Source organism: Meriones unguiculatus, chromosome 21 (assembly GCF_030254825.1).
Source record: "Meriones unguiculatus strain TT.TT164.6M chromosome 21, Bangor_MerUng_6.1, whole genome shotgun sequence".
Classification (NCBI taxonomy): domain Eukaryota; kingdom Metazoa; phylum Chordata; class Mammalia; order Rodentia; family Muridae; genus Meriones; species Meriones unguiculatus.
In genome coordinates, this window is record NC_083368.1 from 51,226,257 (window position 1) to 51,251,978 (window position 25,722).

Consider the following 25,722-nt stretch of genomic DNA (forward strand, 5'->3'; position numbering starts at 1 on the left):
GGAAAAAAAAAAAGCAGATTTTTCTGTCAATTTATTTCTAAAATAGTGGGATGAGGGACAATTGCCACCTTAACTATTGTATGAATCAATATTAAATATTAATAATTCCGTGACAGACTACTCAACGGTTAAGAACTTTGTTGCTTTTGCAGAGGACCCAGGTTCTGTTCCTAATACCCACATGTTGGGGCACATTATACGCAACGCCAGTTCGAGGGGCTTTAAGACTCTCTTCTGACCACCAAGGACTAGGCACACATGTGGTATAGATACATGCAAGCCAAAAAACACTCATACACATAAAACAAATAAATCTTGTAAAACAATTTTGTTTTTTTTTTTTTTACAATTCTCAGAACCTCTATTTAAAACAGCCAGTTGAGAGTTTCCACTAGTTTCTTCCAGTGAGCATGGAAGTGTCTCCCCCACCACCCGCATGCCCCCTCTCTGGCTTCTGGCCATGCCCCTCATGCCATGGCCCTGAAACAGCAATCTTCACTCCTGCCTCAAAGCTGAAGGACTTGTCAGGCCTTCCCTGCTTGTTGAAGGGAGAAAAAGAATACCAAGAAGTAAATGAACATATTGATGAAGTACAGAATGAAATAGACTTAATGAAAATGCCAGTGAGAAAATTTTGGAAGTAGAACAAAAATATAACAAACTCGGCTAACAACTTTTTCAGAAGAGATCAGAATTGATCAAAATTCCAAATTATTGGAGAGCAGCATTTGTCAACCATCTACAAGTGTCTCTCCTTGGGGAGTGAGATGAAGAGGCCCCACAGTATTTGACTAGACTTGACATGACAGGATTTGAAGATACAAAATTCAGGCAACAGAAGAGATTTATGTTTGTTTGTCTTTGTTTTCAAGACAGGGTTTCTCTGTGTTGCCTTGGCTGACCTAGAATTTGCCCTGTAGACCAGGCTGGCCTCGAACTCAGAGATCCACCTGCCTCTGCCTCCCAAGTGCAGGGATTAAAGGTGTGGGCCACCATGCCCAGCTAGACTTTTATTTTGATGAAAATGCTTACTTGGAAAATAAAAGCTCTTTCCAAAGAATCTCACCTGAGAGAGAGCGGCTATCTATCTTCAAAGTTCACTGAAATCGAATGGAAATCGGGGAAAATATTTGACAAAAAAAAACCCTCAAGCCAAAGACAGAATAAGCCCAGCAGGTAGCAGCAGGACAAAGAGCCAGACAGCATCTTCACCTGGTTACTGGCCATCTTGCAGGTGCAGATGCCTTAGGAAAGGTCATCAGAGATTATCTTTGGCCAAATCCCTTGCAGTGCCATTTAGTCTCTGATACGGAAGATGAAGAAGTGGAAGATGATGAAGATGATGATGATGAAGGGTTGAAAGATATTGATGAAGAAGGTGATGATGATGACGATGCTGATGAAGGAGAGGAAGGACAGGGAAATAAAGTCAAGAATGACTAGCATAGAATACTGATGGATTCCAACCGTCAATCTAATTTTGTTTTTCCTTTTTTTGTTTTTTAATTTTCTCCAGTTCCTGGGAGCAAATTGCAGTCATTCCCCCATCTGTCTTGTGCTCAGTCACCCTGTTTTTGAGGTCTCTCTCTTCTTAACACCTTGCTTTTTATTTGGGGGGAAATACCTTGAGCAAAATACAAGGGGAAAACAATCTTCACTTTTCTGTTCTAACTTCACTTTCATCCTCTCTTGTCTCAAAAACTGTGGATTCGATACCACCACCATGCTCTGTGGGGAGAAAAGAGAAGCTGTCCAGCTCTCTCTATGCTCTGCTGGAGGCTGGACAGAGCTAGGCCTCTGTGCAGTAGTGCATAGAATTGTAGCTTTTTCCCCCTTCTCTGTATATTGGGCACGTAGATCACCCTGCCTCTCTATGTGAACACAGTGTTTACCACTAGCACCAACAACAAAACAACCAATTGTGTATGCTTAAAATCCCAGAACTGGGGAGTAGGGGTATGCAAATCAGCCTAGCCTACTTGTCAAACTCCAGGATAAGGAGGGTCACTGGAAAGAGAAAGGGAAAGGGGGAAGGGAGAGGTGGGAGAGGGAGGAAGATAGAAGGACAGAGAGGGAGAGAGAGAGGAAAGCCTCTTTAAAAACTGTTACAACAAACTTACTTAAGCCTCCAGAATGATGAGAAAAGAAATTTTAGCTGTCCAAGCCACACACATACTATGTTTTTCTGAAAACTTCTTTGACAGTTTCAAACATGTGTATAATGAATTTTAGTAATTTTCACCCTTCTGTTCCCCTCTCTCCCAACAATTCCTCCTCCTGTTTTCATGCTTTGTGTATGTGAGTGACCAGCTGAGTTCGATTAGGAATGTTTGCATGAGAGTGGGTAGGAGCTTATTTTCTGGAACATTATAGGCAACTTAACAGTAGCTCCTATCAGCACTCAAGACAGCAACACTCTTTTCATCAGCAAATATTAACTGACAATTGACCCTAAAGTAGGGGTGGGAGTTCATGAGCCCTTCAATGTAATAGTGATGAACACAATCACCTGCAAGTCTAACCATAGTTATCCTGAGTTCATGAGTATGATGGCCATCATGTCTGGAAGATGTATTTTTGCTACACATCTCCCCATTTTCTGGTTCTTACATTCTTTCTGCTTCCTCTTCTATGATATTCCCCCAGCCTGGGAGGGGTTGGTGGCGGTGTCCCATTGTTCCAGTTTGCTTTATATTGCTGTGGTAAACACAATGACCAAAAGCAGCATGCAGAGGAAAGGCTTCACCTTACCTAATACTTTCGGTGTCACAGTCCATCATTGAAGGAAGTCAGGGCAGAAAGTTGAAGCAGGTCCTGGAGGCAGGAACTGAAGCAGAGGCCGTGGAGAAGAGCTGCTTGCTTCCACTCGTGCTCCCTTCCTGATGCCACCTGGAAGCACTTGTTTGAGGGACAGCATCGCCCATAGCAGGCTGAACCCTCCCACATCAATCATTAATCCCCAAAGTGCCACACCCACTTAGCTGTCAGCCAATCTGATGGAAACATTTTATCAGCTGAGATTCTCTCTTCCCAGATGATCTTAGTTCATGTGAAGCTGGAAAAAAAAAAAAAAAAGGCACAAGCCCTTTAGGGCCAAGCACCCCTGTTGTGTTTGCTGCTGCTGCTGCTGCTGCTTATTTATATTTTTATTCATTTTATTGATGGTAGCTCAAACTGACAAGTACATACATTCTGGGTTTGGTTCCCATTTGACTTATAAACTACATTTCTATTTGGAGCCATCAAAAGATGTTGCCTTATTTGTTATTATGACTAGAGGGCCACAGGCTTGTCTGAACTTTCATCTGTGAGGAGAAAAAAAAAGTCTACTGTTCCCGTCAAGAACAGACGTAAAATGAGTTTGATGTGTCCTCAACTTGGTGGTGGACTTGTAGCTCCTGTTGGGATGCTGGATTCTCTCTTCCTGCTCCTACAACTTGGTACCTATGAATAACATGTGCTTTATGACGGCAAAGTAAGCCAGAAGACTTTCATCAGAAGAATCTTGTCCCATCTTCACTAAGTGATTTAACCTCACTAAGACCAATAGCAATGAGCTTCCATTGGACAGGAACACCGCCCCAGTCTTGAACAGACACTGTACCTGATTATTTGAGAGTACTTTTTTCCTGTGCTGTGGCATGATGCATTTGAACTTTTCCTCAGAGCCCATTAGAACATGCCATTAAAATGCAGACACATACAATATGGAGGGATTTTATGTTCCAGCAAGGTCATAAAGATATCAGACATTTTCCCTATTGGATGGAGTGAGGCGCCCTTCCCTGGCTTAAACAGACAATTTTGGAGTCCCCACAAGTCTGTCTGCCAGGCGTGTCTAAGAGCACGTTGTTATTTGGTTTTGCTTTGCTCTGCAGCTGCAATGGACATATGCATTCATTCCTAAAATAAATGAAACTCATAGCAAAATATCCTCTACTTAGAAATGATTTGTCTTTCAGTTTTTAGATAATCTAATAAAAGCAAATAACTTCTTATGGGTAAGTGACTGAGTCAGGGCTTCTATCGCTGTGATGAAACAGCGTGACCAAAAAGCAAGTTGGGGAGGGGTTTATCGGGCACTTCCGCATTGCTGTTCCTCATTACAGGAAGTCTGGACAGGATCTCAGGCAGGGCAGAAACCTGGAAGCAAGAGCTGATGAGGGGCCGTGCCGGAGCGCTGCTTACTGGCTTGATCCTCATGACTTGTTCAGCCTGCTTCCTGATAGAACCCAGGACCACCAGCCCAGGGACGGCTCCACCCACAGTGGGCTTGTCCCTCCCACATCAGCCGTCAATTAAGATACAGCCTTGACTGCAGCCAGATCTTATGAAGGCGTTTTCTTTTCTTAAGATTTTATTTATTTTATACATATTAATGCTCCCTGTGCACCTGCCTGCCAGAAGAGGGCAGTAGAGGGCATAGATTGTTGTGAGCCACCATGTGGTTGCTGGGAATTGAACTCAGGACCTCTGGAAGAGCTCTTAACTGCTGAGCCAGCTTTCCAGCCAAAGGCATTTTCTTAATTGTGGTCTTTCTCCTCTCAGATGACTTCAGCTTGTGTCTGGATAGTTGACAGAAAACTATCCAGCATAGAAAGCAATCTTATTCCAGCAAAGCATAGCACAAAAGTCATATTTTATCAATGTCAACTTTCTCAGTTTCAACAATTACTTCTTTTGAGAAGTACCAGCTTCATATTAGGATTAATTTTAATCCCTTAGGATTTAGATTTTGAGATCCATGCTCTTTATAATGTACTCTGGTAACTAAGTAAACAACTTTAAAACAAGCCTCTCTCACACACAAATATTTACCTGATAGAAGAGCCTGTGAAGTAAGAAAGAAAACATTACCTCAATTTTGGATCTGAGATCACTTTTATCTTATAATTGCATGTTTTGTGATACTTTTACAAACACAAAATAGGCTCATTATAGCTATATGCTAGTCAGGGCTTTACACTGTCTCCTTTTAAAGCATGCCTTACATTACTGCCACTAACATAGAGGGGAATCTATCAAGCAAGATGTACAATACCAGAAAAAGAAGACTCTACTGCCTGTCAGGTTAGTTTCCCCCTTTTTCGTTTGTTTGTTGTATGAGACAGGGTCAGACTCTGTAGCCCTGGGTAGCCCTGAACTCTGTGTAGACCAGGCTGGACTGGAATTCACATAGAAAAGATCTAACTGCCCCTGCCTGTTTAGTGCTGGGATTAAGGATGTGTATCACCACGCCTTGTTATTCACCCACATTTGGAAAGAAGGGTTTTGTAAGAAGTTAAGCTCCAGACCCCACTAACAAGCACCTTTGATAAGGCCCTCAAGCAATGGCTTTGCTTATTACCAAAATGTGACAACTTAATCCCGTTTTGCAGAGAAGCTTCTTCGTATGTCACACTTTTAGAAGCTTGGAGAAATTGCTGTGTTTAGGAAGACACTGTTGGAAATCTCCATTTGGCTTCTGCATTAAGTAGGTAGGATTCAGCCACTTACATTGTTAATACTGTTTCTATAATATTTTTATTTCTAAAAACTGAGGAAAAAAACCATATAGCCCCAGAGGATCACAACTTTCAAAAATTCATCTCAGCAGCTGTGTAAGCTATCTTCTGCATCGAGTTGAAGAAAACCGCTGCTTTCTAGTATAAAAATCTGAACACTGGCCACAGCCGCAGGAAACATGAAAGAATTTGCTGGTTAACAGGTAGCCAAATAAAGATGGGTTTCAACATAGCCAAGCTTTGTCGCACACGTGTTTTAGTGCTTGGGCCTCTGAGCAGGGAGGAAATCTGCCGAAGCTCACATGGCCAGAGGTCTGATAGTCAAGAGGAGGGCTCACCTCTCAATATTTACCACAAGTAGAATTGAGTCTCCCATTGACTGTCTGTTAAGTGTCTCACTTTACCAATTTCCACCATAAACTTAATCCCTGGGCTCATACTGTCTTAAAGGGGTACTCCTTGATTACAGCAACTGGAGAGAGCCTTGTCAGAAATCAAAGTTCACTGATCTCCTGACAAGTGCTTCTCTTGAGTGCTTAGTTTTAGAGAATTTCCTTTTGGCCTTCTCTACGTAATCGCCAACACTCCAGGCTGCTCAGACCTGTTAGCTAACAGACAACCATTTCTCCCGTCAAACTCACTGGAAACACTGCAACATCCACATGCAACCTTAGACAAAACCAGCCCACGCCACAGCTCCTCTATTAAACTTAGCCTCTATTTGTTCTCCTCTCCCTACCCTCTTCCTCTCCTCCTGCTTCCTCTGCCCTTTCTCTCTGAACATCACAAACACATTCAGTTCTTTGGTGAAATGTGTCTTTTATTTCATATGTCAAAGCACATTGGTGTAGGTTAGGAGATGGAAGTGCGCGAATAAATACCTCCTGATAAGAAATACTCTGTGGCTTAGGTATTTTCCTCAACAATGTTCATTTGGTTCTCCACCACACAACAATGGCATCACCTTGAATGTCTAAAGGACATTTCACCCTGTGTTTTAAGAATAAGTTTGAATACTAATTGAGGATAAGTTCAAGAAGCAAAGGCTGTATTCTGCCCTTGAACCTAAAATATATACATTGCAATTTTTAACGACCTCTGATCTCATTTTTCATCCTCAAAGGAACAAACGCTTTCAGGATCCAAGGAAGCCACTTTGAAAAGGCAGTTTCCTGTCACCTAGGAGACATTTCTCTATACACTCTCTGCCGTGCTAATAACTATGGGGGAATGTGGTCAGCGTTTGGAACCAGGAGCTCAGGTCATTAGGGACACTGAATCTAACTGGCGGCGTTCTCATGCTTTCCGAAGTCAAACCTAACGTGGGTCAAATGTCTGTCGACAAAGAACAAAGCAGGGTTGTGAAGTGATGGGGGAGGGTGAAAGTCCGGATTTGATCTCATGATGTAAACTACTTGTTCGAACTTGTATTGGATGTGCCCACGGGGGTAAGCCCTGGGAACGTGGACCAAGCCTTCAAACCTTGCCGCCCTTCCCCGGAACCCCGCGGGTTCAGCTCTCTCCAGCACTCCCCCCCCCATCTCTCTTCCAGGCAGGGCGTCCTTTGCAGGTCCCAGTGGGATCCTTTCACCCTCTCCACTGAGAACACCCACGGGCGCCTTTGTCACCTTCCAGGTCCCAGCCCATTCTTGGCATCCGGAACAGCGTGTCCTTCGCGGCCTTGATGGAAGCGGGAATTCTAGTGACATAGAAAGTTGACGCTGCGCCTCTGCAGAGGCTCATCTCCCACCTGCCCGTGGCCTGTCGCCCACCGTGCCACCCTTTTCCTGGGCGCCACGAGACGATAGAGAGTGAGGCATGAATGCTACCCAGTGGCTGTCCAGTGATCCCAGATTGGCAAGGTCACCCTTCTCCAGGCAGGGGAAGAGAGTACTTGGCTATCAGGAGACTGAGCCTGGGTCTGGAACTGGGTGTATTCTCCGGACAGGAACCCCAGGGAGCAGCGCCCGGGAGGAAGGAGCGCAGACGCTCGCACCCATTCACCTGCCCAAGGTCGTGACCGCCTGGCGGGGACCCCTGTGACCATCCTCCCCCCTCCCCCCCACGCTGCCTCACCCCCAGGACGTGGCCCGTACTGCGGAACTTCTGTGCAGGGCTCTGAGTTTGTCTGGCAGCTTCTACTGAGCAGCTAATAGTATAACAACCCGGCTTTGATAAATCTGAACTAATTACCCCTCTTAATTAAAGTCTTTAGCAGTTGTTTCACTGTTTTGGCAAGAAAACAGGAGAGACTTGCAGCTAGAGAACAGCGGAGCTCCAGCGCACAGCAGAGCTGCTGATTAACACTTAAAGCGTTTCAAGGACCTGGCACCCGCCACCGTTTGGTTTTCTTCCATGTCTCCTCCTTGAATGGAAGTATATTCGGCTGTAAACATGTGTACACATCTGAAAACACCGAGGCTCTGTTTGCCAGCTGCGTACAAGTCAGCGTGTGTCTTCAGAACGGGGGGGGGGGGGGGACACAGAACGCGGCCTCTAGATTCAAGCCCCCGCCTCGCCTTTCGGGCCACAAATCTACCGGAAGATCCATTCTAAAGTCGTATTTCTGTTAGACACACATCTGAGTTGAACCGTATTTCACAACTTTGCCAAGAGCTACAAGCACAGGGACAGACTATTTGCATATGGTAAATGTTCAGATCAAATCAGTAGGCATTATTAATCCACAGCTGATGAAAATTCGAAAGAGATTATGGGTGAGGAAGTTTTTAGCCAGGGAGCTTCAGATGAATAATACAAAACCTTGAAGTTTGTTGATTAAATAAGCATGTTCCAAGTATTTATTTCCAACCGTCAATGAATCAATTTCGACGTGCAAGAATAAAAGCAAAGTTCAGATTCATTCCTAATTGACCACTCTTATCTAATGTGTATCTGTGTGTATGCGTGTGTTCACGAACGCCGGCTGCGCCTCCATGGGCACAGGCCTCCGTGTGTGTATATAGAACATACGCGCCGCGTTTTGTTGCTTCGGGGGAAGGAGAAAATTAGAAACAGTCAGCAGGCATTTTGAGACGGTAGAATCGACACAATGGAAATATCTACAATAATAAAATTAAAATGATGCAGCATTCCCGGGTAGGATAATACAGATCTCAATAAATACAGCAGATATTTGTTTAAAAACAAAACAAAACAAAACAAACACCATCTCTCCACCCGAGATGAAAAGTCTTTTCAACTTAAAGCAAATGTTTTTTTTTTTTTTGAAATAAACCTCTCCAAAGGTATCATAATTGTTAGTGCCTATATGGAATATAATACACAAAACCATTTAGCAGGTGCATGCAAGAAGCGAAAAGGCCGAGGATTATCGAGGCGAACGGTCCGCCCGAAATTGCGGGGCCTCGGGTTTGGCAGGCGCGCCTGAACCAAGAGGTCCGACGCCGCCTGCGGACCTCCGCAGTGGGGACCCTACTGTTGGATTTGGGGGAAATCTCTGGCCCCCTCACTGGCGGCCTTGGTGAAGCCCGGGTTGCAGAGGCCCGGGAGGCGGCAGCGCGGGCTGCAGCGTGGGCGGCAGAGGTCCGGGCTGCGGCTGCGGCAGCTGGGCCGGCTGCTCGCTGCCTGGCTCCCCCATGGGCGCGCGGGTCAGCCCCAGGCTGCTGTCGTGCAGCTTGCGGACGTGCTTCTTGAGGTCAAAGTTCCTGCAGAAGCCCTTGCCGCACGTGGGGCAGGTGAAAGGCTTCTTGTCGTTGTGGGTGTGCATGTGGAAGGTGAGGTTGTAGACCTGGTGGAAGGCCTTGTTGCAGATACTGCACTTGAACTGCTTCTCCCCGCTGTGGGTCAGCTTGTGGTTCTTGTAATTCCCTGAAACAGAAAAATGGCCCAGATAAGGCTCTGCGCAAAGCTTGGCGACAGAAGATGCCTAACAGATGAGGAGGCAGGCCGAGGAGCCACAGCAGAGCGCAGGGCTTCGGCACGTTCGTTTTTTAAGCACACTGAATGTATTTCTTCTACATATTAACACACATTTATTTACCCAGTTACACTAAAGAAACTGGAGGTTACAAAGTACTCTCTGAGTGTCAGAGGTGCCTTTCCTAACACTGGTCAGAGCCTAGGGGAGGGAATTAGAAGCGCAGCCTTCTGCTCGGGCAACCGTTACACTTTACGGGTCATTTTCTAAAATATCTTGAGAAGATTAAGAACATCTTCGTAAGGCCACCATTAAAAGGCTTCTCCTGGATTCAATACCTTTTTGATGAAATCCTTTGCCACAGAACTCACACACGAATGGTTTGTAGCCTGCGTGAATTCGGGTGTGTGTGTTTAACGTGGAACTTCTGTTAAATGCTTTACCGCACTGGTTGCATTTGTGAGGTTTTTCCTAAGCAGCAGAGAGAGAGAGAGAGACAGCAGAGAATAGAGAGCTTAATTAAAGGTACTTTGTTATTAAAATGTGGAGTCCCACCAGCACAAGACGCTAACACTCTGAAGCTTTTAAACAGAACAAAGACATCTCGGTCCCGCCTGCACAGCTTCACAGATCTCAGACTAAAGAGGGAGACTCTAACGACCAGTTGGTTCTGTTTGTTTGTTTGTTTGTTTGTTGTTCCAAATAGTTCTGAAGCCTTTCGGGTAAAATTACGACCGGGGAACATACCTGTGTGTGAATGATCTTGTGCCTGCAAAGGGTGCTGGCCTGCCGGAAACCTTTTCCGCACACTTTGCAAACGAAGGGTCTGGCTCCGGTGTGTACCGGCATGTGACGGGTTAAGTTATAGTGCGCATTAAAGACCTTAAAATTAAACGCGGAGAAAAGGGGTTAGCGAAACCAGAAATCCTGAATTCGAAGTGAATAGAAGAGGGAGCAAAACAAGTTTTACCCCTACTCCCCAAATCCTGAAAAGGAAGTAAGGGAGGGAGAAAGGAAGGAAGGAAAAAAGAACGAAGGAGGGAAGGAAGGAGGGAAGGGAGGGAGGGAAAGATGGGGGAAAGAAGGAAGGGAGAAAGGAAGGAAGGAAGGAGTGAACGAAGGAAGGAGAGAAAAAAGGAAAGAAGAAAGAAAGGAAGGAAGGAGGGAAAGAAAGCAAGAAGAAAGGAAGGAAAGAAGGAGGGAAGGAGGAAGGAAAGAAGGAAGGAGTGAAGGAAGGAGGGAAGGAGGGAAGGAAAGAAGAAAGGAAAGAAGGAAGGAAGGAATAAAGGAAGGAAGGAAGGAATAAAGGAAGGAAGGAAGGAATAAAGGAAGGAAGGAAGGAATAAAGGAAGGAAGGAAGGAATAAAGGAAGGAAGGAAGGAAGGAAGGAAGGAAGGAAGGAAGGAAGGAAGGAAGGAAGGAAGGAAGGAAAGAACTCCTTTTTGCATAACACTTACCTTTCCGCAGACCTCGCAAGTGAAAACTTTAGGTTTGGCGTTAGGAGAGCCCCGGCTGAAATCTGAGGCTTTGAACGCGATTTTCTCCGACAAAAGTTGGGCGCTCTCCTTCATGTAATGCTGCAGCTGAGCCTGGGAGAGGTCTTTGAAAGCTACCCCGGAAGGGAGCTTCTCCACCGCCGGGACAACGAGTTTATTTCTTTCGGCTAAGTAGGTTTTTGGCTGTGGGTGCAGTGGGGAGCTGAGGAAGTAGGAGGCCACCGGGTGGATGTTGACGCCCGCCGCGGGGTGGCACGGGCCGTCCCCTCGGTTCAGGTAGCACAGGGCGCCCATGGCGTGGAACGACGAGTGGTTGACCACGCGCGGCCTCACCAGCTTGTACTGCTGCAGCGGCAGCGCGTCGCGGGCCAGGTCGCCCTTGAGGCTCAGCGCGCAGTTGAGCAGGTCGCTGCAGCTGAAGGCGGGCGCCGAGGGCGCCGCGGCGGGCGGCGCGGGGGTCTCCAGGCTCGCCTTGCGGGGCTCGGAGCCGTTGGCCCCCGCTTTGGAGTTCGTGTCGTAGGCCACGGGGACGAAGGGGATCATGCAGGGGATCGACGAGTTGAGGTGCAGAGAATGCTTGGGGTCCCCCTTGGGCACGCTCCCCTGCAGGAAGTGGGGGACCGGCAGGGCCTTCGGCTCCGGGGTGCGCGCCATGATCCGCTCGATGGAGAAAGCCAAGGGTTTGGAGGCGCCCATCACGTTGCCCCGAGCCGGAGCGGCCGCTAGCATCTTGGTGGTGGCGTTGAGGCAGCTACCGTCCATGGCGCGAGTCGCCGGCGTCCGTCCGCCCGGGCGCGGTGGCGCGGCTCGTCACAGACCTGCGGAGAGGACAGCCACCGTCACCAGCGGCAGCCTCCTCCTCCTCCTCCCCAGCAGCACCAGCCGAACCTGCCTGCCCAGCCCAATGGACTCCTGCCAGCCCATCGCAGAGTTCTTGGCGCACCAATGACTCGGGGACAATCACTACTTATTTCTATCAATAGAAAGTGTTGTGTCAATAACGCAGCCAAGATCTCGCCAATCGTTAACTTCCAAGAGGAGAAGGTAAACTAGATAATTGCTCAATTCGCTTCCAACAGTCAACAGGAAAACTTTTTTTTCCCCTCTGCAGTCGGTGACTACTTTTCATTGGCGAGGGCGGTTCCCCCGCCCAGAAGAGGCGGGGGCGCCCTCCGCACTGCGCCCGGCCCTCCCCGGCGCGCAAGCACTCGCCCGCGCACCCCTCACTACCCTTCAGCCGCCCCTCCCCCGTGCTTCCTCTGTCTTTTTAATTCTCAATCTGCTTAACCAGGCTTTAGAGGCCACGCAAATCTGAGATCAATTTTCTGGTTTAGCTCCTAAGTGACATCATCTAAAATCATTGTGCCGGGGCTAAATAAGGAAACGAGAGTCTAATTCAGGGGCAAACGCCAGGCTATATTTATCAAACGTCAGGCTCTTGAAAGCCTTGACCGCGAAGCCTCTGACGGCAAAACCCGAGGTTTCTTCGCTCGGCTCGCCCGAGCTCAGATCGGGGCCGCGCTGCCTCCTACGCAGCCCCACTTCTGTCCTCCGGGACCCCGGCGGGGGGGGGGGGTCACCTTCCCTCAATCCTGGGGTCTCTACGACTCGAGCGCGCGTCCGGATGTTTGGAAGACGCCAGCAGGTAACTGGCCTCCCCAAATGCCCCTGAGATTTAAAGGCCTTGGGAGGCTTGTTATGTGTTTGTGGTTTCCGTAAGAGCGATGCCCAGGGCCATCCACCGTCCCGGGGAAGGCGCGCTCGCATCACGAAGTTGAGGTCGTGAGGAATGAGCGGCGTCACGCCGCAGGAGACCTAGCGCGGACCGGACTCCCGGGCAAACGCACGCGGGGGCTCACTCCCTGGGGTTCCCAGGGAGGACCCCAAGATGGCATTTCTTCAGAGAACTTGGGCCCACAGCTCCTCCCGAGCTGAGCGCTTTAACGTTGCGCAGAGAGGGGAAACGGAGTCCGTGGATCCCTGCCCCGGCTGCCAGGGTCTGCGCCCCGCTCAGGAGCGGCCAGCGCCCGCCGCACCCCGCGCGTCTGTGCGCGCAGACGAGCTAAGGGAACCACGCACCCCAAGAGGTCCCCAAAGGGCGTCTGACGACCCTGTGCGCCCCCTAACCCTCCTCCGGTGCCAGCCGCCCTCCGGTTGAGGCGCCCGGGCTCAGCTTCCCGGGGCTGAGCTCCGCGCGCCCGGCGAGGCTTCCACGCCGACGCCGGAGGCTGAAGCGCCCACTGCGCGGGTGCCCGAGGCTCTCCCCACCCCGGGCCGGCGGAGAGCAGCGGCGCGCTCCTCCGCGGCGGACGCGGAGCCTGCGGTCGCCGGGCGCAGAACCCGGGGCAAGGCGGCTCCTAAGGGCGCGGGTGGCAGGAAAACCCCGGCGTTCTCCAGCTAGCGCCCCGGAGGATGCGCGGGACCGCGAGCCCTAACTAACCGACTCGCACAGCCTGGAGGCCGCGGTAAGTAGCTCCGCTCAAACTCCGAGCAGCATCCTCCTGCTGAGTTAACTCTAATGTGTGTGGACTAGGAGCCAGCTATCTGGCCAAGGGTGTGTGTGCTAGTGAGAACCCTGGAAAGGGCCATCAGTGGGAGGTGGATACGGGAGCCTAAGACGGTCGAGCCTAAGGCCAATTCATCCAAAGGTGCCAAGTTGGGGTGTCAAATAGAGGCTGGCTTTCAAGTGTTCCTTTATCTAGTCCATGCCAATGCAGGGACCCAGGGTCCTCCGCCTCAACCGGACTTGGCTTGTGTCAGTTCAGACCCTGCTAGAAAAGCCCAGTGGGGTGGACACGGAGAGAGCGAGTTGTTGAGGCCTGAGCCTGAGGCGGGACCTCTGTGCGGATGCTGGAGAAATCATTGCTGAAAAAATAAGGGCCGGCAGAAGTCCTTCTGAGAGTTGCAGCGGCTAAGGAGCCAGATGGTGGGAAAGTCTGGCTGTTTGGGGCCCGCCTTAGTGTCTAGGCCTGCGGGTGTCTCCTTTCAGGAATCCAGGCAGCTCTGGCTGGGTGGACCAGTGAAGCAGAGACGAGCAGGAGGTCAGAGTAGGGCGCGAGGACAGAGAGGAGGAGACACCCCAGAGCCCGGGAGACGTTCTGAGCCCTTTCTGGCCTCAGTTCCATCCCCCCACCCCCCTCACCCCCCACCACCCAGCAGCTGGAAAGGTTCGTTCGTGTTGCTTTTGAGGCAGCAGAAGCTTGGCCCTTCACCCTGATCAGACAAACAGTGCGGGGGACCCGGATTGCTTAAGGAAAGGCAGGGGCGGAGGTGTCCCTGTCCCACGACAGATGGAGGGGTTAAGACTTTAATTGATGCCTTTGGGGGCGGATCAGATTCCCTTTCCTACCTGTCTTCCCAACAGCGAAAAATCTCCCTTCTGCTGCACTCCTCCCTCGCCGGAACAAGTTTAAAGAAGAAAGCAGAGAGGCCACAAAATGCTCGGAAACTGCTTTGGAGCGCCCGGCTGACTTCAACAACTCAGCGGCCGCCCGAGAGCGTTACCTGCCTCCTTGACCGAAAGCCATCAGTTTCTTCTGCGTTCATCGCGTGTCCCTCCCTCATCTCTTCTTCCCCTCCCCTCCCCTTTCCTCAATCGCACACACAGAAACACACACACACACACACACGCACCACACAAAATATTTGCCTTCCATAAATTTCCTCTTCAATTGACACTCACTTTAAAAAAGAAAAAAATATTAGCTAAGGGCTTTATAGAGTTAACATTTCAATAGTTCGCTTTTCACCAAAAAACAACAAACAATAGTTTGTTTTTTTCTGGATTTGTTAATATTTTTCACTCAGTATATAACCAAAAGATGCATGAACGTTTAATATGCTCCGTAGGTAAAGATAGTCTTAAAATCCAAAATGTATTTATAATAGGAACAGTTTCTTAATATCAGAAATGAATAATTTGTTTTAATTACAGATATTTGAAATTACAGAAAAGATAACGGACACAGAGAATAATAATTTGGAAAATTTAGAAGCTTTTAAATGGTTCCAGTTGTTTGATTTACTTACAAAAGTATAAAGGAGCTTTGTTTGTTTAGATAATAGCAAAATAGAAAATTAGATTCTTTGAAATGTCTTGGAGAGTCTTATAACCGCCCTGTTTGTTTGTTTGTTTATTTAGAGGAAATTTTACTTGCCCAACCCATCAACTTTAAACTCTGATATAACTTGACTTTAAGTGAACATTCCTTGATATGAAGAGGCCTAATAACAAAGTAGGATTAATACCTGAAAACCAAGAAAAAAAAATCTTCCTATTACATAACAATTGAAAGTTACAATTTTCGTAGACTCTAACTCGTGTTCTTCAAATTCTCAAAGACGTGTATAATTTCCCCAGATTTTTTTTTTACTTAGCAAAAAGATGGTAAAAATTATTGCCATCTGAAATTAAAAAGCAATAGAAGACAACAGTAAATTACAAAATATTCTGTAATCTTTAACTATTTCCTTAACAAGTCACAAAATACTGGTGAGGTGTTTTTTTTTTTTTTTTTTCAATTAAAAGTATTTTGGAAAACATTGTAACATAACAGACCTTCAGCCAAGTGCATTGATTTGTTACTCATCATTTCTTTAGGGTTTTTAGGCCCAACAAGCACAGCTGACTTCCGGAACCTCTCCGAGAACAATCTTCTTTTGCTTCTTATTATCTACTCTAGGGGCATTGTTGTTGATGCTGCTGTGATGATGATGATAACCTGGATATTTGGGTGCATCTTCATTGCTTCTTGTCTAATAAAATAACACCAAAGGCAGCACAAATCGCTTCCAGAAGAGAAAAGGCACTCCTAAATTCCTCTACAATCTTTGTCACTGATTGATGTTTTACTGATCCTTCTGGCCTGTGACAGAGATGGGAAGAGGATATAGAACGCAAACAGGGTCTGTAGGATCCAAGGAGAGAGACTCCTGACTGCTTCAAAGCGGATAAGGAGTACAGGGTGGGACTCAGCACTCAGCACAGTGGCGAGCAGGTTCAGAGTTAAGGCCGCTAGTGCACGTTTAGTTGATTTGGTGACTAATAAAGAATTCTTGGGGGGGGGGAGGTGGAGGTGGAGGGAGGGGGAGTTAGGGAGACCTGGGGGAGGTTAATATGCTCAAACGTCATTGTAATAAATTCTCATGTAACGAATAAAATACTATATTCAAAAAAGAAGTATTGATAATTTCGTAAAGTGTGTAAAGGGTCATGTCAGCAGTTAGGACTCTGTGGACCAGAGGCCTCCCCCCTCTTTGGGGCGGGGGAGTATGAGAACAATCTATTTATCTTTAGACCTTTGTTGTCAGTATTTCTTTTCTATTAGGATGTCTCCGTGGAAATTCAACGAAACCATTCCTCTCAAACAGCATTTGTAAATCAGTTTGTAGAGGGAGTGAAGTGTTCTAACTTAGGAGCCTTCAAAACGGGCCGGCAGGTAGCACCGTCCGCCGCCTCTGGGGTGCTGGGTGTCTACGCCGACCCTAACGCTGAGATTTCTCTCACCCGTTCCTACAGGCCTGTGAGGCGTGCCCCTCTCGACTGCAAGGCTGTGGCTCAGGCCCGGACTTGGTGGGAAGAGAAGTTCATAAACAAGGAACTCAACGTTCCCAAGCTCTTCACGGATCAGCTTTAAAGTCGAGCAACCGAAACCAGCAAAGTTTTGCTTGTAATTTGCAACGGTGTTGTGGAGAGTCCAGGGGCCAACACGTCAAGGCGGTCGTGCCAAAAGGATGTTTCCTTCCACACCGACAACGTGTCTGCCGCGATAGAAGAGCTGCTGGATGCAACTGGCTGGTTAGCATTTCGCAGAAAGCTCCCCAAATTTTTTTTTTTAAGTAAATTCCTGGCCAATAAAAACCGTATCCAACACGAAGCGCGCCTCTTCCTTGACGCTGGCCAGGGCTTTAGAAGCGGTTTCGGTGTTAGGTTTAAACTTCCTTCCGTAGGTGGTCCCTCGACATGAAAGTCGAGAACAGACGTTGCGATAGCCCGGAGTGAAGAAGGAGGGTAGAGCGGTCGCGAAGAGAGAGGTGAATCCGCATCCGCGAGGCAGAATCTCTGAGAAATCTCTAGGGCCTTTCGTGATGTCAGTTACCTCCGGGATGTGTGTCCGCCCCGCTCGGGCCGGGAACGGCCTGCGCGACCCCGCAGCCCCTGGCTGGGGCAGCCTCTGCCCACCACAGCCCGGCGTGGTCAGCCGGGGGAGAGCGGCTGAGGTGGGGACAGGGGCGACCCCCCTCGGCCACGCCCCGGTGGCCCGGAACTCGTCCCCTGAGCAGGGGAAAATTCATCCCCGCCGCGTCCTCCTCTGTCGGGTCCTCGCCCCCCGGAAAGTGACGTCCCCGAGGCTGGGAGGGAAGGGGCGCGCAGCCTGGTGGGGGACTGGGGGACTGGGGCGAGTGCCCGGCGGCCGGAGCCGGGGCTGGGCAGCGGGACGCGGGGCCCGCTCTGCTCTCAGCCGCCTCGGCGCCTCCCCAGGGCACAGCCCCCGCGCCGGCCCGCGCGCCCGCCCGCCCGAGGCCGCTCTGGCCCCGAACTCCGGCCCCCGGGCCAGCACTGGCCCCGCAGCCCCTCCCTGGCTCAGCCGCGCTCCTCCCCTCCCGCTCCGCGAGCTCGCCGGGCAGGGAGAGGGAGGGGGGGAGGCTCGGAAGTTTCGGGAGGGGGCGCAGGATCGCGTTTTTTAGGAGACCAAGAAACAGATGGCAGAGAGCTCGTCTGGAAAAAGTTTTTGAACGGAAGGTTCACGAATAGCTTGGCTTTGAAGACGCCGGGTGTAGGCAAAGGGTCATTCCGCGGACAGATCGGGTGGGCAGAGGCCGACCTGGCGGTGGGGCAGGCTTCCCGGGGAGCGGGGGCTTTTGCTGTGGTTGTTTTTACCATTGTTATTAGTTTTGTCGGTCACTTTCTTAAACTATTTCAAAGTACCTGTAGCACTTCTCAGTAAATCTTTCAGGTTCCAGGTCCTCTCTCTCTCTCTCTCTCTCTCTCTCTCTCTCTCTCTCTCTCTCTCTCTCTCTCTCTCTCTCGTGTGTGTGTGTGTGTGTGTTCTCTCCATTCTTGTCTGGATTCCTGGGGAACCCTTCCTTTGAAGCCGGTTGTTTGGTGGTTAGGAGTAATTGGTTTGACCTATGGTACTTACGGTCCCAGCGAAAGAGAAAATTTTTCCTAATAAGAAATCTCTTCAGCGTCTCACTCTCTTAGCCCCAGACTTAAATTCGTCCGCCTGGATTCTGAATTCTCTCGCCCCAAACCCAGACGTCCACTAACACGGGGACCGCGGTGGAACCAGACCTCATCCTGAGGCCCCCTCCAGCTGACGGCCACAGCTCCCAGGACCAGAGGGGGCTCAGCTCCAGGAGCGCCTCTTCACAGCAAAGCGGTGGCCGTCCTTTGATGTCCCCATCGTCGCTCGCCCCACCCTCAGGAGCGGCTGTGTCTGCCGAGTTTAACAACTCTAGGGAAATCCCTAGAAGAAAGACGCTTGGTTGTGTATTAAGGACACTTACTACTTTTTCAAATATCAATTTAGGTTGTTGCCTTCTAGCTGGAAGGACGGGTCTGTTGCCTGGTAACCCCGGCACTAGAGAGCCTGAGGCAAGAGAATCGCTGAAAGTTCGAGGTCAGCCCGGGCTACAGAGCTCCAGTCTGAAAACTTCAAAACCGACAAACAGACAAATTTACCTTCTTAGTCAGAACTGACTTAAAAGTTTTTCATTGTTTTTCTAGAAATCTCCCTTGACTCTTTCAATTAATTCTGGCCACTAGCCTCACTGAAGACCAAGGTTTGGGAAACACCTAGAACCTCGGGCGACCTGTTGGCCCTAGGTGACCTAGGGCTGGCAGCTTGACGTCACTAAAGCCTGTGCCAGAACCCTGAGTGCAGGCAGCTTCAGGAGGCTGTGCGGGTCAAGAGCTCAAAGGGAGGTTGCTTCTATAGTGGAAAGCCGGAAGAACCGGGCAAGGTCGGCTCCTGTTGCTTGTGAAGGAAGGGAATCTCTCTCTCTCTCTCTCTCTCTCTCTCTCTCTCTCTCTCTCTCTCTCTCTCTCTCCTTCTTCCTTCCCTCCCTTCCTCCCTCTTCCTTTCTCCCTCCCTCCCTTTCTTCCTTCCTTCCACCCTCTCTCTCCTCTCTCTCTTTCTCTCCCTCTCTCCCTAACCCTGTGATTCACAGTTTCTCAGAAATTTACATAATACAAAGGCGTCGATGTAAACCGAAAGGACAAAAATAATACTTCAACGGCGCATATTTCACTTTCCAACTGCGGGCCTGGATGGGTTCCCGGTGTTGGCACGGTGCTGCTTCTTGGAGCTCTTTACTCGCGACACGGAGTATCTGAACTTTCACACCACTGCTGAAGCAGAGGAAAACAGAAAGGGAAGAGGAAGACAACTTGGCGTTCACAGCGCTGGTCTAGATTTCTTGATTGCAAAAACTCCCCCCACCCCTTAAACTAAGAGCATTTGCTGTGTGCAAAAGGCAGCCAGCATGGTAAAAAAAAATGGAGTGTTTTCTTTTCCAAGGAACCTAATGCCATTTTGTTCAGCTGACGTTTTATTTCTAGCAACACAGCCTTTAATATGAATAGAAAGTTCCAATTTATCATTTTCTCAAGTGAATGATGATCTCAATTCCTACCAAGAGAATGAACTGTCAGAAAGGCTCAGACTTAACACAGAATAAAGAAACACTGAGCATTGCGGGTACAAAACACAAGGAATTGCTGAAGAAGCTTCTAGAAGAACTAACGTGTGTGTGTGTGCGCGCATTTGACACAGATGCCACCGGAAACTTAAATTGCAGCACCCCTCTAATGGTTCCCCACAGAATATCTAAACGGGAAGCTGGAACAGGTTGATGGGATCCCAGTATTCTTTTATTTCAGCTGGCAAGGCACTGCCCTATGCCTTCCAACTGTGTCTGGGGTCCGTAGTCACTTGGAAAGCCCAAGTCCTTGGGTGTTTAGCTGTGGGAGTTCTGACTGGAAGCAGTGAGAGTTTTCTTCTCCCTGCCCTGTCTCTTTGTAAGTTACTCCTATGCTTTATTCTGAAAGATCCAGCTGCAGAATTGTTAGCATTTTCTAGCATCTCCTCCGCAAAGACTTCTCAGTTACGTTTTAATTTCCAAGGTTTTGATTAAAATTGTAGAGCTGGGAATTTTGCTTGAAAAATCTCCTGCTTCCCCCGCCATCCTGGGCATCTATTTGGAAGAATGGACTCTTGTTACTCTCCTCTTAGGAAGTTAGACTCGGAATTACCCAGTGACGTCACAGCAACGCTCCTTTTAGGAGAGTTCTTCACAAATATCTACAACACCAATTTGTTCCGAACATCTGGCATTTGGGACACACAGGCACACACATGTGCGAGCACACACACACACACACACACACACACACAGAGACATGCTCTGGCTTGGGTCAGGCTACACAGAACACAGTAAACTCATGGTTCAGAATGAAGATTGGTGGTTTTCCTTCACTTTGATTATTTTCCCCTATAAAATGGGGCCACATTTAAAAAAAAATCTTCTCATTCCTGAGACACTGAGATTGAAAAGAGTCCTTACAGTAAGATAACTGTATGTATGAGGAGCTATTACCACTGCTTACAAAGTTAAGAACTTTGCTAAATTGTTCAAATGAATTTTAAAATGACCTCTCCTCAGTGGTAGATTTTAGGCCAAGTGTGTGACAGTGTTAAAAACAGACACAGGAATTGCATTTCTAGGTTTTTTTTTCTCACAATCTCAAGGACTTTTCTTGTTCTTGGGGGCTGCCTCTCCCACACTCAGCTCTGTGTTCCCCAGGGAACACTCTCTCCTCTAGATTCAGGAATTAACACTCACAAAAGCCTTTTTAAAAAGATGCCAGTTTGGTTGCAGCACATTTCACAACTTACTAAGCAATTACACATTTCTAAAGTTAATCAACTTTCCACTGACTATTCTCACTTATGAAAGAACACACTTTGCAATCATACAATGCAACAACAGAACTATCCTGTCTGAATAAAGGGTAATGAATGAACTTCTTGCATACAGTAACTTCTTCGAAGCAGCTCAAAAGTTATTAGCAGATTCTCCAGCCAGGAGGATCTAACTCTCACTCTCTACTCTCACACAACACTCTCTTACCTGGGCATTCCCTGTTTCACTTTCTACTTTCTGACACACATTCCCACTGGGTTTTGATTTTGCTGTGTGACACTCTTTAATAAAACTTTTCCTTCCTCCCCACCACACTCTGCTGCAAAGACACAGTTAGCACTGTCTAAAGCTGAGCATTACACTAAACTTCAGAATTGTAACAAATTTTCCTCTTCGGTTACTCTCCACAGAGCTACCTGTGGGAGAAGGGCTGGGGGGTGGGGGTGGGAACTGTTAAAAGGCACAGCAGACTCCATGGGAGTAGATGCGGCAACAGCTCAAGGCTGTACTCTTAATTTGTTTCCACCGGAAATGAGTTAGTGGCATCCACGTTTATGGGTTATGTAAAGAAGCATGGCCAGGCTGCACTCTAGAATGAGGAACGGCTGTGTCTGGGGTTGTTTGAGAGCCATGATGCAGCTGAAATAACTTTCTTCTTGGAAGTGAGAATCACTGATTAAGGGCATACAGTATAGACAGAAATTGAAGACAAGTCTAAAAGATTACTTTTTTTGTGTGTTGTTGCGATTATTCCTCTGTTACTCACAAGTAAATACACAAACTAAACCCTTCGTTGTAAAGTTGTGAAGTACAGAGAGACTAAAGGTGTCATGGCACTCAGTCCCCACTCTGGGACTCGGAAAGCTGTAGGCTGGCTTCTTGAGAAGGAGTGACTGGGGAACCGTCTTCAGGTGAAGCAGCTCTGGTCCCAACCCTGTTTTCCCCTCTGGTGAGTGTGTAGCTCAAGCTCCAGCAAGCCATGTTGTGTCTGTGTCCCAGCCTCACCAGGGCAAAGGAGTCTCTGAGAGTACTTCCTCTGCCCTGTGTTGGGCCTCGATGATATTTTCCTTTCCCTGAGTCCTAGATATGCTTGGTTTAGCAACCCATTAGGGCTGGATGCGCCCTCACCCTGACACTACCATGCACTATGCCAGGGTCCACAGCGTGTACTTTGGAGGTAGACACTGCAAAGGGTCTCCCTGCCTCCTACCACCTGTCTTTCTCCTCACCTGCTGCTTCTCAATTTGCAAGTGGTTGCTGGTGTTGCAGCCTTGTTCTAGGACTCAAGCGTTCCCTTTACACTTAGAAAAATGTTAATGCATGTCTCCCTGTTTTCTCCCCCCCCATTTGTCTCCTGACATTCCCTTGAATTTAACTGCATTGATCACGGTCCTGGGATTTCCAGCTTAAGGTATGGCACTGATTGGATCATCCCTTTCCGATTTCAGAGTCTGTGACCACTACCTTTCAATGGAGCCCCAGAGTGTCTCCAGCTGCAGCCCCAGCTTTAGGGGCTGCTGTGGCGTTGCCTGGGCTTTTAAAAGATGGGAGCTCTCCTTTCTCCTTCCTGTCCCCTTTATAAAGCTGGTGCTGGACAATCTTTTCCAGTTCCCAAACATCCAGGGCGTGGGGTTGGAGGTTCAGAACTGAGCAAAAGGAACTCTTGCCAGCCTCAGGCAGAATGAGTGACTCGTGAAACTGGTGGTGCCTGTTGGTCCAGCCTGGCTTCCACCATTCCACCAAGAAATGGTTACTAACAGCCAGAACTTTATAACATGACTCTAATCCTTAGAATAATCTTCCTTATGTAGTGCCTGAAACTTGTTCAAGGCTGCAGAATTTAGATATGAGGAAAAGGTGTTGCCGCTGTTCAAACTCAGACGGACTTCTCTGACTGTAAAGTCAGTCTTTTTGCACGGGCTAATTGCTGTCAGGTGTACTTTCCCAGTGCCCTTTGCATTAGTAAACTGAGGTCAGTGTGGCAAACTTTAATTCCAGCACTTGGGAGGCAGAGGCAGGCTGATCTCTGTGAATTCAAGGCCAGCACGGTCTACAGAGTGAGTTCCAGGAAAGCCATAGCTACATAGTGAGTTTCTGTCCTGGGAGTGCTAGGAACAGATTAAAACCATCTTCTACCTTACATCTTCTACCTTCTACTGAACCCAGAGCTTCACACACACTAAGATAATGCTTTGACACTGGTATGTGTGTGACACACACACACACACACACACACACACACACACACTACCCAGGGCTGGCCGTCAGCTCCTACTCTTCCAGAGTAGGCTTTCTAAATAGATGGCACCACAGGCATGCACTTTATCCCTGAAAACCACCAAGTATTTTAAGCGGTTTGAAAGGCTTTTGTGACTTACGAACCCCAAGATTAAAGTTTGCAACCAGCCTATAGCGGTGGCTTCTGCTCCCTTCGGTATCATCAGGATTTGGTTAAGGCACAGCCACATCCCATCTCCTGCTAACAGCTAACAGCTAACTCATTCTGAGTTGGGCTGCAGAACCTGCCTTCGTCTAAGGCAGGTGTGTGTGTGTGTGTGTGTGTGTGTGTGTGTGTGTGTGTAGGGGTGAGTGCTCCCGTGTCGTGGGTGCCGGCTTTGGGCTGCAGTGAGCTGAGGCCAGGAGCTGGAGACCCGCTGAGCTGCCTTAGGGTAAGCTAGAGTACATTTGTTTTCCCAGGATCACAGGTCTGTCATTTCCCTTCAGGGACCCAGACTGGCAAATTTCCATTTCGGTGTTGAGAATAAGAAATACAGGTGACTAAGGTCGTCCTCTGATCTCCCTCCCCACGGGGCGCTTCTCCCAGATGCTGGGCTACGGATATGCCGGGATGCTGCAGCCATGGCTGCAGCCTGGGGTCCCCGCAGACGTTCGCCGCCCCTCGAGCCCCTTTTGGGAAGCAGAGGAAGAGGGGAGCGTTTTCCTGGGCTCTTTGCTACTCCAGCGCTCGCTCCGCGCTGGGCCCTGTTACCCTGAGTCACCGAGGGCGAAGGAGGACCGCCTCAGGCCAGGCCGTGACCCAGTGGGAAAGAGTGGGGCCCCCCAAACCCCTTTGCAGGGCATTAGAAAACTGGCAGGAAATCTCTCCTTCTGAGCCAGGGACAATGGTACCGGCTAAAGGGAATTCAAGTGGAAAACTACGTGACTACTCACCGCCAGCGCACAGAGATTTACTCTGGGCTTTATGGCCCTGTTTCTTGTCGGAAAATGACATCGTCATAATATTTCTTCAGTAAACGTTTGAACGAATGTTCTCCGCAGATGGACCTCGCCCATCTGCCCGGTACAGCATTCTGCTCTTCCTTAAGTACAACCAGGACGAGTGATGCCACTTCAAAAATATTGCAAGACTTGTTAGGTTTTCACGCTAACTTTTCTTATAAAAGTACTTTCGAAAGAATACCATCTCAAACTGGGCTTTGGGTGTCCAACCCACGGTGTCCGCACATCAGCGAACAATTAAGTCATTTATAGAATATTTTCCATTGGGGTAAAGAGAATTTCTGGGCCAAAGCCACAGAAGCACTTTTCTCTCCTTGTCAGTTACATTTGTTTAGCGCACTGTTTTGTTTTTTCGTTGTTTTTTTTTTTTTTTTTTTTTTTTTTTTTTTTTGTCTCAAAGGTAAGTGGACCCTGTGAAAACATGAGCAGGTCCATAATTTGGCTTGCTGTTGAGCAAGCCTGTGAGCGTATTGGGTAGGAATGGGGGACAGGGAACGATGCATTTAGAAGAGGAGCAGAAAGCCCGAGGCTGCCACAGGCACATGCCATAGGCAAGTTCTACCTCAACTCTACCCCCGGCACCTGCTTTCCCCCTGGTGAGCTGCCAGTTAGGGCTTTCCTTGAAGCAGTTACTGTTTTAAAGAGGTCCTGTAGAGTTAAGGGGACAGAGGTCTTCAGTTGCGACATTTTAGAACAACTTGAGTCAATTACACTGACACATTATTAAGAAGATGGAGATGTCACTGGAGGGAAGGGGGGGGGGTTCTGGAGTAGGTCCGCAGAACAGTATGCCTCTAGAATGCATAAGGCCAAGGATGCACAAGCATGCATGAGGGCATGCACAGGTTGGCTTCCATGGGGAGAGCAACTTTGTGTGGAAGAGGAGGTGCCTTTGGGAAGCTAAGACTCACATGACTGAATATTTAAAGGCACTGATGACAGAGAAAAGAAGAAATGTATCTGGGAACAAACTGTTTCAAAAACAGGGAGTCCTTACTTTCTCTTTCTTCAAGGTCAAGGAGGAAACTGTCTTTTTTCATGGTTATATTGCCATTTTACTTTTAGGACCTAAACACGGGGCGGAGTAGTGCTATGTAACAAGGTGGATACATCGATTTTTGTGTACTAGTTTGACGACCCTAATCACTGTTTACATGACTTAACAGGAGAAACAGGTAGGGAGGTTCAAGGCATTTCTGGTGTTTTATCACATAACTGTTGATAAACTCAGAAGTACGTTCATTTCCTTAACACTGAGAAAGTTGTGTGTCAGTCAGTACAGATAGGTGTGGTTGGCGTATGCCATAGTTACAGCTACTTAGGCTGAGGACGGAGTACCATCAAGGCTTCATTTCCACACCAGTCCGGGCAGCACATCAAAATCCCACGTCAAACAACTTTACTTGTAAAGGAGTACAGCAGCATAGTATGCCTACATATGTGTGTGCAATACATGTTATAGTCGCAATATGTGTTAGGACATATTATAATAGTGTATTATACACAAATATATATTTATACATGTAAATGTGTATACTATGAAAAATATATATATTAGGACAAAAAACCCAAAAGAAAGATTCAGGGATATTACAAATCATAACACTGTATCCTTTAAAATCATACCAAGAAAACTTTGGGAGAATCACTACCAGTGGGGCCAACTGCTAATTAA

General features: G+C 48.2%; 1 protein-coding gene and 1 pseudogene across 1 annotated transcript; one reads left to right on the plus strand and one right to left on the minus strand.

Annotated features, from left to right (window-relative positions):
• Positions 1-410: 410 nt before the first annotated feature.
• LOC110563259 (protein SET-like) lies at positions 411-1,443 on the plus strand (annotated as a pseudogene).
• A 6,834-nt stretch (positions 1,444-8,277) lies between these two features.
• Positions 8,278-11,815, minus strand: Fezf1 (FEZ family zinc finger 1). The gene is made up of 4 exons (XM_021660275.2): positions 10,842-11,815; positions 10,132-10,266; positions 9,723-9,855; positions 8,278-9,335 (listed from the first exon to the last, which is right to left on the minus strand). Exons 1-4 carry the CDS (start codon positions 11,640-11,642, stop codon positions 8,974-8,976), a joined length of 1,431 nt encoding a protein of 476 aa, XP_021515950.1. The 5' UTR covers positions 11,643-11,815; the 3' UTR covers positions 8,278-8,973.
• Between the last annotated feature and the right edge of the window lie 13,907 nt (positions 11,816-25,722).

Coding starts and splice junctions, on each gene's coding strand:
- Fezf1 (XM_021660275.2), bottom strand. CDS start 11,642: ATGGACGGTAGCTGCCTCAACGCCACCACCAAGATGCTAGCGGCCGCT. Junction 10,267..10,841: donor CTTGCGAGGTCTGCGGAAAG/GTAAGTGTTATG, acceptor TTTAATTTTAAG/GTCTTTAATGCGCACTATAA. Junction 9,336..9,722: donor CAAAGGATTTCATCAAAAAG/GTATTGAATCCA, acceptor TTTCTGTTTCAG/GGAATTACAAGAACCACAAG.